Source organism: Dicentrarchus labrax, unplaced genomic scaffold (genome assembly GCF_905237075.1).
Source record: "Dicentrarchus labrax unplaced genomic scaffold, dlabrax2021, whole genome shotgun sequence".
NCBI lineage: Eukaryota > Metazoa > Chordata > Actinopteri > Moronidae > Dicentrarchus > Dicentrarchus labrax.
In genome coordinates this window covers 12,443,236-12,465,584 of record NW_026136704.1, presented here as the reverse complement: position 1 = coordinate 12,465,584, position 22,349 = coordinate 12,443,236, and the positions used below count along the sequence as shown (strand labels likewise).

Genomic DNA, 22,349 nt, shown 5'->3' with positions numbered 1-22,349 from the left:
GCGAGGGAAGTGGAACAGGAGAAGAACCACCTGGGTAACCTCAGCCTGCCCTCTGCCAAGAACACCACCAACAGGTCCAACAGGAGAGAGAATATGGGTCTGATTTTGACAGAAAACAGCTCAGTTGTGTTTGCTTTGGGGTGACATGTAAAGTATGTAAAATCAGTCATGAATGTATATTCTGTGTCATGTGATTTTTACAGTATGTGTCTTATTTGATCAGCATAATCGTATTGTTTATATTGCTTTGTAAATTGTAAATCATTACATTTGTCATTTGTGTAAGTTTGTCCAAAACTAAATACATTTCTAAAATTGTGTATCATTGTCTCATTTTATTTTTACGTTGTTTTGTTTCTACATTCGGGTTGCAATTGTTTTAAAGCAGCCTGCTATGTCTGTATTTTGGTCTTATTGCCAAACCGCTGCAGTGGGGCCAAACAGCTGTGCTGTTTGGGGCAACAGGCCATGGGCCTGTATGTTTTCTATCTACAGTGGAATTTATATGAGCCCGGGGTTACAAGCACATGAATGGGCCCCAGTGTGCTGGTTCTGTTTTGACGTCACCTCATCAGGGTGCATGGGACACACTCGTTAAAACTGGGACACACCATGGCCCGCATGTATTTCAAAGGGAACCTAGGCCCCCCTTTGGAGGACTTGAGTGTGGTGATTGGAACAATAGACAGATTTGTTTGACTAATTTGGCTGTGAGTTAGACTATTGCAGAATCAACTGTTGAAACCAACTATCAATTAATCTGTCTGTCTGTCTGTCTTTATATATATATATATATAAAGTGCATGTATTAACTACTGTATCTATACAATCAACAACAAAATTTAATTAATCATTTTCATCTGTTCAGAGTTGCTCAGTGATTTAATGTTCATGACTTGTTCTGGAGATGATTCTAATGATTTTTAATGCTGAACCGTATCAAACAGCCAATGCCTTAGATACAGTCAGCATCACATGTTAGACCACAAGGTTTCCTGCAGAACAGGTATAAAAACTGCTCTGTGTTAACATACAAAGCTGTAAAATTGACTATAATGAACCTTATGATTATAGTCAATTTTACAGTTTTGTATTTATAATACTTAAATAGTATAGCAAAACTAGTATGGTATAAAAATAGTATAGCAGTACATAGTACTATAATATCACAAGTAGATGTCAATGTATGTTATATAGCATAGTATAATAATAATGTATGTTCATGAATCAAAACAGTGACACCACACACGAATATGAAATCTTTGTTCACATATATTTTATAACATTTTGAAGTACATTAAGTACATTTTAGAAATAGAAGCTACAGTTTATAAAACCTTTCCAGCAGAAATCATTGATGGGCCAGCATCAGCCTTTTTTCTCTAGCAGACAGGTCTATTTTCTGTATAAAAAAAGAATAAAAAACAAAAACAAAACAAAAATTCGCTACATTGTTTTGTCCTGCGCTACCTTTAAATTCCCATGAAAGCACCAGCTGTCTGCATCTCTTGTCTTTTATAAAATATAAATTATTGAAAAATATTCAAATGTTTGTGAACTAAATACAATAAAAATGATCTCATAACAAAAATACAGAGACACTATAAAATATACAAAAAAAAAAAAACAACATCCAAAACAAAAAAGCTTTTCCTTCTGAATCCATTCAATATTCATATGCCACAACTACTGGTGTGTCTACATTTGCCTGACTAAGGTTCATTAATACATAAGACCTGCAGTAGATTGTATTCTGTGACATTTACCGATAATATATTTCCTGACAAATTAATTTTTTAAAATATTAACATTTTAGGTAACAGGTTTTTTTTTAGCACGTTAATCTTATGAAGCCAACCATACTAATATTATGGCCTTGTGTTGGGAAAAAAAAAGAAAACTTTTTTTCCAGGGCACTAACAACCATTACAATTATGTTTAAAACTCTGCAAAGCTCTTTAACATAAAACACTGACATGAGAGAAATAACCTGAACAAAACAAAAAAGAAAACAGTGTTTTGAAACCTTGACATCTACATGCAGAACAGAATGAAAATACACTGCAGCTTATTACCAATTAATTTGTTGAGATTTTTGTTCCTGATGACGATCATGGGTGAGGCTTTGTGAGTCAGTGCTTGATGATGGCAGATAAGCTTTTGTTACCAATTAAACAGTATGAACATATACAGCATCTCTTTCTACACTCAGTGGGAAACCCAGATCAGTGAAGGCGCTTGTCCTAAAGCTGTGTGCTTTCCAACATATTAACAAAAGATAAAATAAAAGTCAACACTTTTCATAAATGTGAGAGAATTCTGGTCCCTGTCCTCCAACATTGTGGACGATACCCGGAGCACCGTGGCCAAAGACCTCACATGGGTTTTGGTTATTATTCCTGCTTTGTCTCTTGCTTATTTGTGTAATCTGGGTCTCAATAAAGCATTATGAAATACAATCTGTACAAATAGACATCTCAAAAGCTATTTTCATCTATATGGGTAACATTCAGCCACTGTAAACAATAACATTGTATTCTAAGATGATATTCCACTTTGGCATTTCCCATAAGGCCAGTGTACAGCCACTGTTCCCACTGTTGGGAGGAAACTGCTGCCAATTTGCTCAGTGAATCTCTATGCATGTCTTCAGAGCAAACTGCACAAATACGAGTGGAATCATATATGAGTAACTCACTATTGCTCATAGACAAGTAACACACAAACCCAAAAATAAAATACAAACCACGATGGCAGTGGGAAAACTCAGTACACAACCCATTTAATGCAATCCTCCAGGCGGTGCCAACTTGCATCACTTCTGTCAGACCTCACAAGTGATCATCACATGCAGGAACCACAGATTCCTTTCAGTCACCTTCAGCGATCCAATACAACACCCATTCCTCCCAAGTCAATATTTTTATATTGCCTGTCCCCTCTTCCTACACTGTACCTTCAACACCACACTGCAGCCGCCTTCTTTTGACCAAAATGTACTGCATAACGAGAAAAAAAAAAATCTGACATTCTTAGGATTTTGTAAAATCACTCCCTCAACAGTTTCACTTGTGATTTTATTGTACAGACAGACAAGACTATTCAACAATTCTAAGCACAGTGGACAGTGAACTGACAAATTATGCATCTAATCTGCACATTAAAACAACTCTTCTTACCACACACTCCTGAATTTCCCCACATAAGATTGTCTACAGTTTGCTAATACTGGTGGTACTGTATATGCAAAAATGCATAAGTTTCAGTCACAATATGCGTCTCTAACAAGGTGGCAAACATATACGTAAAGGTGAAAGCGTCAGTTTCAAAAGCAACGGCTACTTTCAGTTGTCTGTCTATCACTCTTGGGATGAGTAATTTCACCAGGTCCTCACACCTCTCAAAGCAGTGTCTATAGTGTTGTCTGATAACGAATCAGCACATTTCAGTTAAAGGCTCCTAGAGAACTGAACAGTTAAACTTGGCATCTAATGTTTGGTTCCACTGTAATACCTTCATTGACAACGTAAGAAAAATACTCTTTCCAATATATGCCTGGTAGGTTAACATTGGGTGTTCTCAACATCAATAATATAATACTGGCACAAGCATATGCTCCTCACACAACAAATTAGGATCAACACTTTTTGGTCCAAGCTGAAAACTCTTTGCCTAAGAGAAACAGTGAGCATGTATGTAAATATGACATTATACTCCTAGTTAGATTTTTACATTTAGACCGTTTTTTTTTATTTCTTAGCGGGAACCTGTCCGCCCGCTCTGTTTACCCCAATGAAATTAATCATTTTTATTTTGCTCTTTTTCTCGTTTCTCTTAGACTTTCTGTCTTGGTCCTCTCATCTTCCTGCTGTGCTACTTAGGCAAAACAGACCCTGAACTCTACCCGATAGCGCTCCATCTGCCTTGAGCTGCTAAATAATACCGGTACATATCACACATACGCACGCTCACACTCACACACGCGCACACACACATCTCAAATGCAACAGGGTATGAAAACAGGCTTTTGGCTTGTGCCTTCTTTTTAAAACACGGTCTGTGAGACAGGAGCTTGAAGTTGACAAAGACCACAATTAGTCATTAAAAACATTTTGGTCCCCAAAAAAACGGTTTATCGACTCTATCAAACAGTTAAGACCACTTTATGAGCCACAGTCCACGTGGCTCCTTAACTTTTGTCTTCACATCCTTTTTCTTCCTTGCTTTCACTCGTCCGTATCGGGCTTTACGTCCAACATTGCATGGAGCTCCTCAGGAGTGTACCCCAGCAGGCTTTTTAAGTCACAGACAAAACGGTAGACGTAACGTTTCCCTGATGTCTTGTGGATGATATTCTTGTCATAGTAGTAGCGTAGGCCACGGCTCAGCTTCTCATAGTTCATCTTGGGCTTGTTTTTCCTCTTTCCCCACCTCCGCGCAACCTAAAACAACGCAGGGAACAAAGCGTGTCAGGATAATTCATGAAGTTAAAAAACAATAGACAACAGAGTTAACCCTTCCGAAAAGATTGATGGAACAAGGCATGCAAATGTTCGTTAACAAAGTCAGAAGACATCTTGTTCATCTGGCTAACTACTTAGGACCTCCCAGCACGTGTACCAGTGACCTGCGGGGTCACAACCTCTCACCTCATCTGGGTCAGAAAGCTTGAACTCCCAGCCGTCGCCTGTCCAGCTGATGAAGGACTGGCAAGACTTGTCGGTCAGCAGCTCCAGAAGAAACTGCCACAGCTGGATGGGGCCACTGCCTGAAGAACAGATGGGAGAGGGAGAGAAGGTGTGTTATTTCCACTTAGAAGACACATTTGTGTTCATGTAGACATTGGTTGGTATGTGTGTGTGAGCTCGAGGCAAAGCTACCAAAATCCAGACTCAATTTGTGTAGTGTTAATACCTAATAAGAGTAGACTGAAAATCCTTGAAGTGAAGTAGTGAAAGTAGTTGTGTACAGTCCTGGCTAATAGGAGGAATATTTAGCTTTATATGAAAGTTTTAATTATTCAATTATGTCTGAGGAGGCACAAAGTAAATCTTCTAATCTGGGTCAGACTGCAGTGGAACCAAATGTCCTCCTAAATACAACAGTCCCATTCATCATGTATTCCCCTTGTCTGCCAGTTGCCCTGTGCAGTATGTGAATCTAGAGTCTGTATGAGTTCCATACTGGTGAAATCACTAGTTTAAAATAAGAGGGGCTGCCTTAAGGCTTCAGCAACACATCTTAGGGACATGAATACAGACTGTGTGTGTGTGTGAGAGAAAGAGAGAGAGAGAGAGAGAGAGAGAGAGAGAGAGAGAGAGAGAGAGAGAGAGAGAGAGAGAGAGAGAGAGAGAGAGAGAGAGAGAGAGCAAAAGAGAGAAAGAGAGAGCAGTTGCTAAGATATCTGTAATGTTATAGTGGCTTGTGTTTTTTCATGAATAAAGAGGAATATAATAACCTGTTAAAACTGAACTTGAGCACTATTACAACTTATTACGTCTCATGGAAAAAAGGAGGGAAAGCAGAACAAAGACAACCAAAAAACTCTGTCTCTGAACTAGATTCACTGCAGTACACTTTGATCTTGTGGTTTTTCAGCATATACACAAACCCACCCACTTTTGAGGCTCGCATGTAGAAATCACACCTGCCTATGCAGCACACCGCCTCAGCAAAACTGAAGCTAAGCAAAAGTCACCTCTCTCGAGTGCCTCAGAAACCAAATGTACCCTTATACAACACAAACAAAAGCTTTCAGGGAAACCGATGTGTGGGTTGAACACTTACAATGGTGCTACAAGCCCTCTTACTCCTCCTTAGGATTGGAGAAGGTGCATGACAACAGCCACCCCAACTTTGGAAAATAAGTGGCTGCTCAACACTGGGGCTCTTTCAGACAGACAGCTTTGACTCACATGCCAAAAGTCTGCTACTGTAACAGCGAGCCCACATAAGGGTGATACAGTGCCCGTTTACCAGCCCCCTTTGCTCTCACGCCAGAATGTAGGCGACCCTTTGACAAAAAAAAAAAAAAGTTTCCAAAAATATGTTACAAGTCTCCATGCACAATGGGCCTCATTGAAAAAAACACACAGTGTGGCAAAAGGGTGGGGGCTCCCATTTACAGCAGTGTTAAGTCTCTAACCCATGGCACGCTAAATGACTCTTAAGCATATGCAGCTATAGTAAGAAAGTTAGACTGCAGCTGAAGATTATTTTTGGATATTTCTTTTTTTATTAATGTCAAATAGTAATGACAAAGGGTTCCAATAATTATTCTCATGTTTGAAAAGACGTAACCAGCAAATATATAATTCACTTGATACAGATTGAGAGTTCACCAAGTTTTAAGACTGAAGACAGAGGTATAAATGGCAAATTTTCACAGGAAACCACAGAGATGACAACTGGAGCTTCACTTATCTCTCTGCAGCCTTATCAGGCTCCCTGTCCTCGCTACAAGTGTCACCTGTCACCCTGTGACTGGGACAGGAAGCCGAGCAGAGCAAGCTGTCATAAACATCGATTTGAAATTTTTATAAAAACCTGTCTCTTTAGTTTGAGGTTTTATTTTTGTTTTTTGTTTTTTGGCTGAGGTTTTTCTCACTCTTGTTATTTCTTCATCCACCTACACACGACACAGACACACACGCTACACTCAAAAAATGCTTCCATCTTCGAAGGACTACACTCTCATCATGCTGCTCCTAATAACAGCTAGGGCCAGAATAGCTTGCTTGACATTTTTCTCTTTCAGGAAAATTGGGGTATTTTCTTGCCCTTTTCCCATTGCTTAAAAAGCACAGAGGAAGTAGATTCTCCTCAGTGAGAATACATTACTACTATGCATTAGGCATGAAACACTCACCAGGCTTTCACACATGAGCTCTTTAGAGTCATCTACCCTGCCACAACAACTGATACGTGTTAATAGTCCAAGATCAAAGCTGTAAATGGAGTCAGAATGTTGGGAAGATATTTCCACATGCTTCGGTTTACATTTTTATATAAAACTATTTTTTTTGCCAAAGCAAATTTCATAAAGTTTCAAAATGTTTATCTGGTTGGTCTGACTATATCAGCTTATAAATCATATTTATTATTATTTGTTTATTTTTATATTTTTGGTTCAGTCCACTTCACAGAAAGTGAGCGGGGAGAAACACAGCCTCTAATGGTCACTAGAGGGGCTTTCAGACTGTCTCGCTCTTCATTATTTGATTATATGTACATTACGACATCTTTCCAATGTCGTTACGAATGAATGACTCATTGTTCTATAACGGCTTTTGAACTAATAACCATACAGATGACCAATTAACTTGTGCATACCAACTTTGGGACAGTCTGTTGATATCTGATGTGTGCATTGTTAATGACGTTGAGAAATTTGCTCGGATTTCCCCTTCTCCAATGCTGGCAATCTTGTAGCCTTGTGACTATAATTTAAACGCGGCTGAAAAAGCCCCAAACGCTGTGTCGTTAAGAGGAAATCTAGTGTCTACACTGCAACTGTTCAACGCTTCCTACCATCCAATTTTTAAACAGCAATGTATATCATACAGACTTAACTCGAACTAAACCCTCTACTCACAGCTACAAAGGTTTGACATATTTTCTTATGCAAAAAGTTATTTTATTTATTAAAGTTATTTCAATAAGTTCCCCATGTTCCTAGGTTCATATAATTATAGAAGTAGCAGTGTTAGCATACACATCCTGGTAAACTGTTAAAAGTGGTAGCAGTGGTAGTTTTTTCATGCACCTATTTTTAGGTGATAGGTGCTAAAATAGAGCATTTGCTTTAGAAGAGTTTTGCAGGTATCTCCACATCTTATTGAACTCGGAGAACATACATAAACCAGGTCTTTGAGCATGTACGAGTATGAAGATGCCTTTGTGAGATGAAGAGATAATTTTACTCTAGAGTTATATGCAGGGGCAGGCATAATTTCTGTATTTCACCAGCGTTGCTAGGACGACCTGGAAAAAATAGGTTGAGATGCGGGCTGCAGATAACAAGGAGGTAGATGAGAAGTGAAGACAGAACAAAAGAGTGCAAGAGAGAGAGAGAGAAAAAAAAAATAAGTAGAAGAAGAAGAAGAAGGTATGCGCAAAATCTATTCTGTTTCCTGTAATGTGCATGACTCGTGCTGCCAGAGTAAAAGGTGTTGTTTCTTTTTTCTTTTGGTCTAAAAGCGGTGCATTAAGGCACCCCCACGTCTAGGACTTTTGCAAAGCATCAACAAGTGTGTTACAGCTGCACAGCATTTCATTCCCTATAGAACTGATGGCAGGCACTATGTTCTGCACCTCTTGACAAAATCTTACCTGAAAGAAAAAAAAAAAGAAAAAAGAAAATTGTAGTTTGTACCTATTTTTTCCCCCCAGCTACATTCTGTGAAAAATACTTGTTAACCTTTTACTTGAGCTTTTTTAGTCTTTATGGTTACTAAAAGGAACTCTGTAGCCTAGGAGATTTCCAAGACAGATTTTTTTTCAGAATGTACAAAAGTGAATGTCAACACACAGGATCCTAACACTAGAAGTCTATTGATGGATTGCAGACACTATCAATAATCTTAATCACGGATACAATATAACTGTATCGTGTTTAACTGTACATGTATCTATATAGTTAGTAATATTACTATAATAAATCAATAATGTAGTTCTTTTTTTTACATTGTATAACTATTAAAATCAATGTGTAGATTTCTTTTAGGTGTGGCAATATCACGGCCCTGGGATTGTGCAAGCTGGCTAGCTTACTGGCACACCTAAATGGAACAGGGCTAAGATTAATGTTATTGGTTCCCATGAACTTTCCTTGCTTTGACATTTTAAAAATGTTTGCTGTGAAAAAAGGTCTGCAGCCCTGTCCGAGGTAGGACTATACAAAATTATAATGTATAAACTATGACCTCAAGACTTCTTACCTGTGTATCCTGCCAGTGCCGCTGCTGGGATTACGGGTTTATCCTTGCTGAGGTCCGAGCGCTCCCTCACATAGTCTTTGAAAGTGCCCTTGGGCTTGTGGCCATGCAAGGCAGTGGGGTAGTCTTCTGAGTCGAAGCTGTCGTATGAAGGTACCCGTTGCAGGCTGCTGAATGAAGACTGGCTGCTCCATGACTGGGTCAATCGGTCACAGCTCTCAAAGCTCTCGATGCTCTCAAAGGAGTCTTGCCCACCGAGCTTACCTGTGAGGGAAGGATAGAGGGAAATGGCAAGAGAGAGAGAGAAAAATAGCAAACTGAATTTTAGCATTTCACAATTTGAAAACTCACTTAAAGAAAGCATGGCTTTGCAGTATGGATGACTTTCTTACTCTGCTTTTCCTCTTAAAAAAACAAAAAAACAAAAAAGATCCATTAATGCATAAGAATGCTAACTGTTTTCTGTAGTATTTGACTAAGGAGCAATATTTACGAAAGCGGTATAAACAACACCTTCACAGTAAATGTTCATTCTCACTTAGCTATATTGTTCTGCACGGTGCCACATCTCTCCCCATTTCACACCTCATTTCCCTTTTACAACCACCATTTGGATTTGATTTTAAATGGAAGACAATCACACAAATTGCCATGCTATTTTTGACCTTGGGAAAGATAAGAGCAGTCTTTCAATGGTGAGTCATTATCAAATGACAGATAATTCAGCGCCTCGATTGATGCCGAAATCTTCCAACAGCAGAAATTGAAGCCACATGTGGATACCAGTTGTGCTACAAAATACTTTCCCACGTTGGGAGAGCACAACGCAACGCTCAGAAGCTTGGTATGTGTCATGCATGGGGATTGGACCTCATACCTTGCAGGCAAATGCTTAAAGCGCTGAGAGGAGGCTTGTGTAGCGTACATGCTATTCATTTATACAGCTGGGGATTTGTGAGAAGTAAATCCTGGCTTTATGGCTATAAATGTAAACCATGCTGCTAATTCCTCTGCAAACTATCACTGGGAGAGAAAACAAGCCTGCGCATTCAGGAAAGCAAACAGTTTCGTGAGAAAACCCCACGCTTGCTAACTGAGGATGACACCTATATCTCCTTACCCAGAAAGTTGAGTTGAGGGAAGGAGAAAAAAAAAAAATTCTTGAAGGTTACACCACTTCAACTGCTTTACATAAAGGACAGGCGGCAAGAGAACATGTTGTGGCTTTGGTTCGTGTATCACTCTGACAAAAACAATAATCTTTTTTTCCCCAACCCAATCTAGAGTGTACGAGACGGGTTTGTTTGAACCACAAACCAACCAGAGGGCCTGCTTTTCTTCTCTTCTAATACATGAACACTGGTGTGGCATGACGAGATTCTGGTAGCTTCAGCACAATCACACGCACACAGACACCCACACAAACACTTAACATTCACATGCACTCACACATGCACGCACATGAGGACACATTTATGAAACAATCCAAACAAACTGTTGATTACAACAGAAATGCAGCACATTCTTCACTGCAGTGCTTCTCCAGACTACTCCTATGCTGTTCTTAAATCTCTGCTATATTCCTCACGTCTACTGTATGACCCCTCACCTCTGCTGAGGCGTCCCACACACATGTTGTCAGGGGATACCACCTCCTGCTTGACAGTGAAGTAGTCCCCCTGCAGCGGGTTGAGGGGCGTATCCCGTAGAATGACAGCAGGGTATTCGCTCTCATACTTGAGCGTCAGCAATTCCTCTGAACTGATGGGATGAAGTGTCTGGTAAGACTCTGTGATGAAGCCAGGCTCTGAGTATTCAGAAGGAGGGACACACTGAGCATGCTCAACACCGTAGCCTGGAGACACAAAGGGAAACGAGAAAGCAGAGGAGGAAAGTCAGGAGCAAAGCAAGACGATGAAGATCAATCTTAAGAGAGTGGAGTCTTTATGCCTCTTGTGTTGAACTGCTGCCCAAATGCTTAGTGTGAGAATAGTCCATAACAAAGCACAGCTGGTGCATAGGATGAATCTTGTACATTTGAGGCAGGTATATTGATTAGAAATGTGCCTAACTTTAGCTAAACTTACAGGGATGGATTATTTCCTATGATATGTGGTCAATATATACCTATAGCTACAGGCTATTTACTGGAATATACAGTATATCCAAACACTTCAGTCTTGTACAATGATAAAATATCCCTTTATCTAACACTAAGTCTTTTATTCACAACACTAAACCACTCCTCTTCTACCATTTCCATTCATATTTCAGGCACACGTCTCATGGTATTACATGGAGTGATTGACTATGATTATGAGTACTTACTGACAAAGTAGTCTGAGGTATAACGTGATTCCTGGAAGTTGGAGGTCAGTCCATTGATGGGGTAATGCTTTGTATCCTCTTCATGAAAAATAGATAGAGAAGGAGCGTCAGTGACCTCGTCATTGATTTCATGTATCGTGTAACTGCATCCAGCATTATCAAAAATTAATGACCTGAGCTAAATTGTGTCTTCCTGTTTGGCTCCTGTTACTATAGCAAATGCCAACAGTGTCCTAAATTGGTGCAAGCACCCATATCACCTTGTGTGGTACGGGTTTTTCTCACATACTGTATGTGAGATTAAAAAAAGTCTCTAAGCCTCCAGTCCCCAGTCTTATAATGCATTTTACAATGCACACAAATGCCAATCAGAAAATCAGTATATTAACTTGTCTTCTTGGCCTTACCTTTCTGAAGCATTTCTAAATGTTCCCAAAGGATGTCACCCACAAAGTCAGGTGCTAAGTCCAGGAAGCGATCCTTCCCCATTGCACACAGGGTGGCTCCATTCATGCAGAATTTGTCAAAGTCAACATTCTTCAGACTGAACTCGTTCACTGTCCACGTTAGCCACTCAGCAACATGGTTTTCTGTCCACTGCCTGGGATCTGAAGAGCATCACGATTGTTATATTCACTGTTTACATACAGTATTTATAGTTTGTCAAAGTAATTGACAAACTATTACTACTATAGTAAAATACATGCATTCAGACTGATGTGTACACACAAATTGATTCAAACATTCATCTCAACCTGATATTCCAACGCAGATTGTAGTTATAGCACTTAACTGCAGCACATTCTGTATTGTTTTCACAGTGAGCTCTTTGGTTATGCTGCCAAAATACACCAACACACCACCTCTGTGGTAAATATATCTACCCATAACAAGTCAATCAACAAACTGGGAGGCAGCGGTGGATGTAAACAGCAGGAGTAATGACAAGCCAAAACCATCGTTTGCACTTTGCAGATAGTATATATTGCATAGTATGATTACATAGACACTATACTGAAAGCCATGCTGTTTCCAAACAGCATGAAGAGGCTCTGTGGTCAGCCTCCATTTATGAAGCTAACTCATTATTTTACTGTCTGTCTCTGTGTCTACATTCTCTGGAGGCTGCAGTCAGTCAGTCTGCTCGGACTGAAATGCATGTAATGTAAGGCTGGAATAACTGGGTGTCTCCTGGTTTTCAGCGAATACTTCTAAGAGATGCCTTCACTGAATGATCTAAAGCAGGCTATGATGTGAAGTGATCTAACGAATGCAGACGCCTGACGTGTGACATGTTGAGGTGGTTTCGAGGGCTCATGCTTTAGTGATAAGATTTCATTTCCCCAATGAAAATGTTAACAGGGACTAATAATACAAGCAGCTGACAGTCTTACCTTTGGGAATACCGAGCCGCTGCTGTTCCTTTGTGAAGCCACTGAAGGTGGCCTTCAGAGCCTGGGACATCATCTCTTTACTTCCTGGAGTTAGCAGGGGGACATCTCCACACTCTGGATCTGCAAAACACAAATTACAAAGATCGACATTAATTGTAATATTATTATGAGTAATATCAAAATCTATTTCATTGCAATTACCTATATGCTAATATTATATCCTGCTTTAATTATTATTGACAACCCAAGCTACGACGATGCATCCTGTATTGTATTTCATGCTGATAAAGCTTACTGGATGGAAAATTGAATTGAGACAGAGAAGAGGGTGGGAAAGAGACTTGTGAATGTGGTTCAGCTAGATCATCCGCACAGCCACACAAACATGTACCCTCACACACAAACAAAATCAACACAGTTGTATCTGACCGTGATCAACAACATGGCTCAACAATTACATCCCGTCTAGACAGACTCAGAGCCAATCTATTTAAACAAGAGCTGTCACACTGTCGGATCTGAACTGCTTAAAAAGGTAAGAGGTAAGACTGCATGTAAGACTATTTTTTGCTCACTGATACATGTGTTGCAGTAGGCTGAAAAGCAGATAGTGGAAATAATTGCATTCTATAAACAGAATTTAGTGCATGGTGAGTTCAGGAAATGTCCTAAAACCATTTTTTTTACAACTGTATACAGTTTCTGGCACTACAAGCTAGGCAAATTCCACTCATCTGGCACTCTTATTTGCGAATACTACAAACACTAACCTCTCTCCTACCCACATATTCCGGGTGGGAGAGCGGCGCCTGGTGCCGATCAGTGACACCATGACCCCTGCAAGCCCTCCTACCATGTTGCCCCCACAGTGGACCTACTGTCACTGGACCAAGCGTGGGGTCAAACTTTCTGAGAGGTCATGGGTCGAGGGGTGAGGTGATGATGTCACCGTGGCTACTGGCGGGTGGCTAGGAGAGTTGGGGGTGGGCTGTCTCGAGGGTCTCAGTCACACACTAGGCTTACTGTTCTCTGCTCACAGCCAGTAGGCACCCAGCATGGAACAGAGCTCCCTTTGATGGCTTTAAACAGTGCCTGATGACTCGCACTCATCTAATTAGATTGACCAGGCTGCAGAAGTATGGGATAAGGGGGCAAAGCAGGAGAGATGATGAGGGGAGACGGGGAAAGACCCCCAGGCTGCTAAAAGTAGAATAGACTGCTAAAGACTTATCTGACCAAGATTCAACAAATGAGTTGTAAATAGACACAAAAAGGCCCTGTAGAGTTCCAATTAACTCACATGCCTTTTTTATTCAGTCTGCAAAGCACCCACACTCATTTGCACAATAAAGACTGACATAGATCATGATCTGCTGGAGTCCGCAGTATGACATAATAGTATTATCTTGTCTAATCAATCTGAGGGTATATAGTGCGTCAGGAAAAACGTCAACAGACCACAACATTGTATCTTGAGGCTTCAACAGGTTAAGGTGCACAAAAAAAAAAAAAAAGCCAAGGCTTCCGTCAGGCTTTGATTTTTGCCTCTCTCTTCAGTTCATCCATCTGGTCTGTCTCAATTGCACATCATTTAAAATTGTAAAAAAAAAAAAAATTACAAAGAGCTTGAAGGCAAACTAGTGATGAGGAAAACTTGTGTCACCCCTCTCACAGCACCACCATTCGTCAAACCCAGATGTTCTGGCATCTCCTCTGGCTGGTGGTTTTATCTGCCAGCAGTACACTGGGGCAACATACAGTTCATGCTTGTTTTCACCACTCGCTGACGTCTCGACCTCGTCTGGAATGCACAGCAGCTGTCCCTCCTTCGCCCATGCAACCAATGTCTGTCTGGCTGTTTGTAAAATTAGGTCTCCCAGTTTCTTTTTTCTGTCTCTTTCTTCCCCTCTATTTTCTCTCCCTAGAGAAAGAAACCTTGCAATAGACCCAAGACGGAGGACAGACAAGAGATTGTTGCCTCTTCATGTGATTCAATTAGGCCTATAATAATATATTGCTGTCTGCTACACTGGTGAACAAACACAAAGTCATCATTCAAGTCAGAAGTAAAAGCAAGGTAGAGGAGTTGAAAATAAAACACTGTTTTACAGTCCCACATAAGACCTCAGTTAAAGTAGTGTCAGACACAGCTCACACACCAAAATAAACTGTGCAGTTTCACAATGAGAGAAAGACCTGAGTGAGCTGTCTTTGTGTACAAGTTGACAGCCAGGTTGTCTAGGCCTCTACTGAGCTCATTTTTCTTTTAAGCGGTGATGGAAGTGTAAAAACGTACATGTTGTTAACGCCTGCAAACTGAGACGGGACTGAGGCCCAGACCGTCTACGCTTTGGTGAGAAGGCAAGGGGCAAAATGTGCTAGTTTATTTAAGCTGGATCGAGTGGAGTTTGTCTGCACTTTCAAACCGTTTACGCCCCTCCCTCTCCATGGCTTTTATCAACCCCGCCCCAGCCTGTATTTGCCCACACAGACTTGAACCCACTTGAGCACTAAATCCTCCATCAAAGACACTCAACACCATCGTGCATGAGAACTACCATTAGGCGCTCTAAAGAGAGAAATATGTCAACCATGATTATAGAGCAAATTAAAATGTGAACTGCACAACTGTGTGATTTCTTTTGTTTTTATTTTGAATTACTTGTTTCCCCTGTTTAAATGAGCTTGAAGTGGGATTTCTGTTTACTGTCTTGCTGCAATTCAAAGAACAACAAATGTCTTCTAAGTTTGGACTGTAACAGTTTAGATGTCATTGTAGGCATACAACAAAATTATAACACTCAGAGACCAGCAGCAATAAAAAACAAGACAAAAACCAAGATGAAAGATAAAACAGGATGAACACTAAGGTGACGGTTTCTACAAAGACAAATTGCCCTTTCAACAAAACATTTTACTTTTTTTTTTTTATCTTAAACAGTATGTAGGTACATTGTTTTTGTGAATTGAATTGCGATCTTAAAAATGTAAAGCAGAGGACACAGCGAGGCAAACAAAAGACCTAAAAGTGCAATGATAATAGAGCAGTCTCCATGGTGAATGATCCATATGAAAGTTATCTGCGGCAGGGCTAATGTACAGCGTGCATCCATTAGCAAGAGAGGCGAGCTTGGATCTAGACAATCTCTAGTAAATGATGGAGTCCTGATAGGATTTCAATGCTTGCGAGTCCCATTAGATACAGAATGGTCAGTAGGTACTGAGAGTTAGAGCATCCACAAGTCATCACTTTCCACATTAGACGCTGTGGGCCTGTCCACAAAATGAGTCCCAGCCACTTAGCTCACAAAATGTGGGAGTGGGTTTAAATCACGAGCAACATTATGGCATTCACGTTTCACTAACAAGACTATAAGAGTAAAAAAAAAAAAAAAGAGCGTCTGGAGTGAAAAGTATGAAATGAAAGCAATTCCTCCTAATGATGTAGAAAGAATAAGTCAATCTATTCTAAGAATCACTGATGAATTGAGGCTGATGTTTAGTCTGGATGTACAGTAAAAGGTATTGATTAGCCACTCCCATATTGCCATGGTATGAGTAATGGACAGGCTGCTGAGTGTGACGGTGATATTTTCCCCCAGGGATTCTCACTGACAGACTGTGCACCTTCACTGCCCTGCCCTTATGACCGAGCCCCAACCCAACCTTAGACGGAGGGTCTGTTTGGCTCCTTAGGCAGTTAAACTGACACACACATATAAACACACATACACACACATGAACTAAATTAGCAGTCTTCTTCGCCTGTGCGCCAGAGCGTGGGCGTGAAATTGGGATTTTTGCGGCTGGGGCCAAAGTCTACGGGGCTGAAACTGGCAGGGGCTGGGCTGGGCAGGGCAGGACAGGGCTGGGGGAAGATAGCAAAGGAGTATCTCGGGGTGGGTGAGGGGTGACTGAGTGTGTGGGGGGGGGAGTCACCAGCCTGTAATATGAGTCCATCACAGGACAAGAGAACCGGGGGTGGGCACAGTGGGGAAGAGAGAGAGAGACAGATGAATGAATGGGAGGTCTCATAAAGCTCCCTCTCTTCTCCTTGTCTCTGGAGTGACATCACAGTGGGATCTGTGCCATCTCCCAGCCTCTGGCGGAGACTCAGTTCATTCATAAAGCCTGGACTGCTGCCTCCACTCAGAATGATGCAATGATACAAGCAAAGCAGGCAACCAGACCCAACAAATAAGGGACAATATGCTTTCTATCATGCAATTGAGCTATAAATAGCCCTATAGAGTTTATCCAATGAGTGGGTGTGTATTGGTGAAAGGAAAGCGGATTGTCTGTGAAAAAAAAAATGAGGATGACATCTAAAAAGGCTATTCAAAGCTGGGTTGTTGAAAACTGTAAATATGTTAGGGTCAAATAGGCATTTATTCATGAACATGTCAAAGCTTGTGGTAAGTCATGTCTCGAAATATATGCCCTTCTGTACCTACTGAGTGTCTGGTGGGCTTTTTTTAAGTCTGAAAAAGAGTCAATTTCCTGTGGCTAAGTTGCCACTTCCTGTGGGAAGTGAGGTGAGTTGTGGGTTCAGGTATGGGTCAGAACCACCACTGTACCCTTCCTGAATATCCTTACATGCATACAGGTACATATCAGCGGGGTCAAAACATGGTGCAGGGGAAAAGAGAGGCGGTCTTGGCTACTTTCCAAGAGCTTATAATCGGCTCTTTAAGGCAGACCAGTCTGCCCACATTAGACCAGAGGTGACAGTGGTATCTGAGAGAGCCCTTTGATGGAGATCCATATCTGGACCCCTGGTCTGAGAACGCAGGGTCATAAACCCGACCAACATGAAGGGGGCCCATTCAGCAGCACAGGGTGATAAAGTGGCGGCTGAGGGCTGCACTGGAGCAAGAGGAGGAGGACGGGGTGGCAGTCTGGTTTTGAGAGGGCTGCTTGTTCAGCCAGCCGCTCCGCTATTTAGATTTCCATCTCAATGCCAAGGACCAGGAATAGATGTGTAGGCCAGGCTCAGGCCAATGTGAAGAAGCCAGACCAGACCTAGACCCAAGCCTGCTCAGCTCAGGACAGTGTTAACCTAAAGAGACCCAGGACCATCCCACCATCATGGAAAACAATGCTGAAACACTAGTTTTATTCTTAGGTCTCCACCACTGGCTTCTGGCTGCCCTCTTGAAGCAGAAGCCTGTGGTGGTGTAAAGCAGCTGTACGGGCAGAGGCCACTACTGCTGACATCTGTCTTTAGCCATGAAACTAGAGTTGTCCAGGATCATCACCACCACAGACATACCGGCTACTGAAGCAGACTGTAAGTGAGACTAATACCCCATAGCTGCCTTGCTGTCTTTCTTCCACTCCCCCCCATCTCTGAAATCATATTAGTTTATGATGTGAAAGTGCATTAACTCTACTGTTTATGCCAAAGTCTCAGCGCTTGATATGACATTATCTCTGAGCTTGAAATGATACGCGCCATCGCCAACAGACGCTAAACATATTTTTACTAAAAGCTTGATGGAAATTCTTTCCTTTCCAGAAGAACGAGGGAAACAGAGACAGGGCGCTTTCAGCAGGGTTTGGCACTGTATTGCTTGTTTAACTGCCTACAAGCTTTGTTGCTCTGTGATCTTTAACAGTGTGAAAAGGTCTGGTTTTTAGGTATGCCTCTCGTATCAGAGGTTGAGCAACAGTAATGTACTTCTCACAACAGCCCATTGCACAATCTCCAAGTTCTCTATTACTGGGAGGACAAATAATATTGGGAAAAAGCTAAAACCCAATATGCACTGAGCACTACACAAACAAAGATCGGACAAGTCTCACACAACTTGAAGGTTTTCTGTGATCTCCATATATGTTAAATATTTATAATGAACAGATTTGACTGTCTTGTTTTATCCATCAGTGCGAGGCATAGCGGTGAGAAAAGGGAACTGACAGGCGAGCACTATACTGGAGAGTGCAGGTGGCGGCTAGCCTTGCTGTATGCAAGGCTAGCCGCCCTCCCAGGCTCCATCCTCTGTTGTAAACACACAGGGGATGCTCTGGGGGGACTGTTTAGGCGTTAAACCAAACACACGACATATCAGACAAACAATTTACTCTCTGTGTTGCATTTTTTTTCCACAGAACATTTTTAGTACAAACTGATACATTCCACAACCAGGTTCCTGATGCATGTGTGATTTATGTGGGACAATACACAGACACACATGAATTGAATTGTTTGCGACTCTTTTGCGTTCTTTTGTGCAATGCATATGCACGTTAAGTGTTGTAGTGCTGGGTTTAATTATACATCACACATATATAAGAGCTTGTTGCTTGTTTGAAGGCAAGCTATGGGCGACAGATGGATACTTGATAAATAAATTCCCTGCAGACCGCAGTGTTTTCATGTTGCATGCCTCGCATTCCACCTCTGTTTTACAATCACTAATGTGCTTCTCACAGCTTTCTTGTTTTCCTCTAATGTGACCAAAAATGACTTGTGGTCTAAGTGGCAAAATGGTTTCAGCTCAAGATGATGAATTACCCTTCTATTTTAAGCTCAGTGTAGGCTCCATGGCTAATAGGAGCATAAAAGATCAAACAGCTGGCCACATCTCCCTTTCTTTATCTTATTTAAGATATGGGTGTTATTTTTCAAGACGATGTGAAACACCTCAGCTTTGGCTGAATCGGCTGATTTAAAGATATACATTTGATAACTGGAAAGTTACAACTCAAGTGTTTTGCAATAAGAGATGGAAGTTTTCCAAAACATGCGCATATGATTGCAAATGTGTAAACTCATGCATAACTCGACTTCTCAATCTCTCTCTCCATTTCTCTTTCTTGCGCTTAGGCGCACACACACACACACACACACACACACACACACACACACACACACACACACACACACACACACACACACACAAAGCAGACTGACTCATTCCTTCAAAGAATGACTTGACTTCAGGGGATATCGTGCCTCTTCTTTTGACAGTGTGACTGGTCATGATGAAAGCAGTGACCATATCTTGTCAAATTCCTGCTCAATGACTCAACCTTTATCACTGTTAGTTGTAACTATGCATAAAACAAACACATTTTAGGCAGAAAACAGAGCATCTCTGATGAGCATTTATGTGTAGCCAGAAGATTATTTTTCACCAACACAACAGCATTTTTGAAACCAAATATTGTCACGGTCAAGTTCTCATTATGTTCTAGATATGTGGACAGCAGATGTGGTCAAAAAGGCAACTCATTTCAATATGTAACACACAGATACCAGGGAGGTCAGGCTAGGCAGACAAAGGAATCCAGCTGCTTTTACTCTTGTAGCTAAACACCAGAGGCAGCTTAAAAACTTGGAGTCTCATTCCTCGACCTCCTCCGTGGCTGCCAGAACACATGCGACTCCCATTTGAATGTGTCACTGAGGCTAAACTCATCATGAGCACCACAGAGTCGCACCTACACAGCAGACACAGCCACCCACGCAAACACTCCCTTCTTTATCATTCTTTGCTTTGGCAAGCCAATCAGTATCACTATGATGCTGTGGGTCTTATACACAGAGTCTGCGGCCGTGCCCCATTTGTTCACCTGATTACAAAAGCAGCATGCAACGCATGCTGACTTCAAAAACAGGTGGTGTGCAGAAAACACAGACAAAAGAGAAAACAAGGGAAGAAAATCTGGAACATTCACTGAACAAAATGAGTGACATGGCCTCGTTGAGGACAGCTGAACATCCGTGGTGAAACGCGTCTGCTGCCTTTCAGGACAGTGGACTGATTCTCAAAGCAGGCGTGTTTCTAAACTAGCCCAGTTTCCATTCCATTATGGGAAACACAACTCCTAAATGTGGAACCATAAAACAGAAACAGCTACATAGCAAGATGACAAAAAAAGTTGTAAAGCACTTGAGACGACGTTGAGATGAGTGGGTGGTTGTGGAGCCATTTTGGGGCACCGTCAGGCCAGTTAGGGTTCACAGTCAGACTGGTAATGTAGGGAGGGGAGAGGCCTGTGGTAGCGAAAAACCAGTAAGCGAGCCAAGCAGACGCACAGTCGGACAGTCAGTGGCGTGTGGTGCAGCAGGCGTCTAGTGCCATGACTCAGGGATTACAAGCAAGGAATGACTGGGGATGGGACAAAGTGCACTCACCAGGAACTCACTATACACCACATCAAGGAGTCCTCATGTGGCCAACAGAAAGACATTGGAAACAGAGGAAGAAAGGGAAAGGAGGGGGAGGAATACTAGAGGAGGAATTGTGTGAGTGGGTGGGTGAATGATTGAAGAGTTGTGTGTAACAAAAAAAGCTTGTCCATGCTTTATTTCCCCAGCCAAGGAACATGTTTTTCTTTGTTTTGGTTGTGCTCCTTTTTGTGGAATGTGAGTAAAACAAGAAGCCTGATTGCACACTAATTATTTAGATCTTTTGGGATAGCTAAGACTTGCACCACCATCATATTGACCACACCTTGGAAGGTCTTTCTCTCTCCCTCAACCTCCCCCCACCACCACCATATGCTTACTATTTAGTAGACTGCTGTATCTGGTGCTAACACGCCTTACTTTATGACTAAGCTTTATAAGCAAAGATTAAGGCGTGTAGTCACCAGGGAAGCGCCATGATAGGACCCACGCAGTATAATGGTTTTATGTTTATACGTGCAACACAGCAGATGACGGGCTGAATGAAGGAGCAATGAATGAAATGCCGACTGAACGGGGGGATAACCCATTTGATGCAACACAGTGGCATCACTCATCAGCTCGGCAAAGAAGGAAAGACAAGGTCATTGTGGAAACTCACAGACAGCTACTTTACTAGTATCCGTCCAATCTGTTGACAAGTCTTACCAGCACAGGGAGGCCCATTGAGTAAGCTGGTATCTGTTGTCCTCTAAGCACAGACATGGCCTGGTCAAACACTACCTAATGACATATGGGTGACGCCTTGAACACTGGACTGACTAATCAAGTTTGGATCGGGCAAACCATATCGTCCTCAGTTTGACACTGCGCACATCAGATGAAAAACGAACTGGTTTGCTCTGTTTGGCCCGATTCATTGACAGTCCACATCAAGAGAGACCTGGATCACCCAAACAGTGTTTGCACAGCTGCCAGGCAGCCACGCACCCTCAAACATTGGCATATATTACAGCGCGCTACTGAAGGAGTGCTGACATAAACACACGAAGTGAAAACCTGAAGCTTATGTAACACCTTCTGTTCTAACACAAGCTACCCCTATCCACACCATACCAACATGGGAGGCACGTTGGAAAAGAAAGTCAGCGAGGCCTCTGTAAGAGTCAGTTGTGTGGCACGGCCTGTGTGTGCATACTGTATGTGGCAGGCGTGGAATGGGATGCCTTATAAGGTGCTGTCAGCAGAAGCATCAGGCACGCCAGTTATAACAAACAGCAGGGTTTTGATCAGATAAAAGTGAGCCTCCCACTCATACTCCTTCTATGCCTCCATGCATGCCACCCAGCAGGGCATGCTCACAAGCATTCCTGTCAACCACTGAACCCTGACCTTCAGGCCTGGTGAACAGGGAGGGAAAGTAAAAGAGAGAGCGACTCACTCAGGTCTAAAACAGACAACACTGTGTGTTGTAAATGATTGACAACCCTCTTCAGTTTTAAATCTATACTTGGATAACCACAGAATGCTACCTGAGTATACTTTAACAATCAA

General features: G+C 41.7%; 1 protein-coding gene across 3 annotated transcripts in view; it reads right to left on the bottom strand.

The window, feature by feature from the left end:
• Positions 1 to 1,254: 1,254 nt before the first annotated feature.
• ets1 (v-ets avian erythroblastosis virus E26 oncogene homolog 1) overlaps positions 1,255 to 22,349 on the bottom strand; it is a 45,157-nt gene continuing 24,062 nt past the window's right edge. For all 3 annotated transcript variants that reach the window (XM_051397300.1, XM_051397301.1, XM_051397302.1), the window contains 7 exons: positions 12,659 to 12,778; positions 11,672 to 11,872; positions 11,265 to 11,342; positions 10,546 to 10,791; positions 8,940 to 9,200; positions 4,650 to 4,768; positions 1,255 to 4,442 (listed from right to left, as the gene is read on the bottom strand). In XM_051397300.1, the coding sequence (XP_051253260.1) occupies positions 4,227 to 4,442; positions 4,650 to 4,768; positions 8,940 to 9,200; positions 10,546 to 10,791; positions 11,265 to 11,342; positions 11,672 to 11,872; positions 12,659 to 12,778 (1,241 nt within the window). In that variant the 3' untranslated portion in view covers positions 1,255 to 4,226. The remainder of the gene's footprint in view (positions 4,443 to 4,649; positions 4,769 to 8,939; positions 9,201 to 10,545; positions 10,792 to 11,264; positions 11,343 to 11,671; positions 11,873 to 12,658; positions 12,779 to 22,349) is intronic.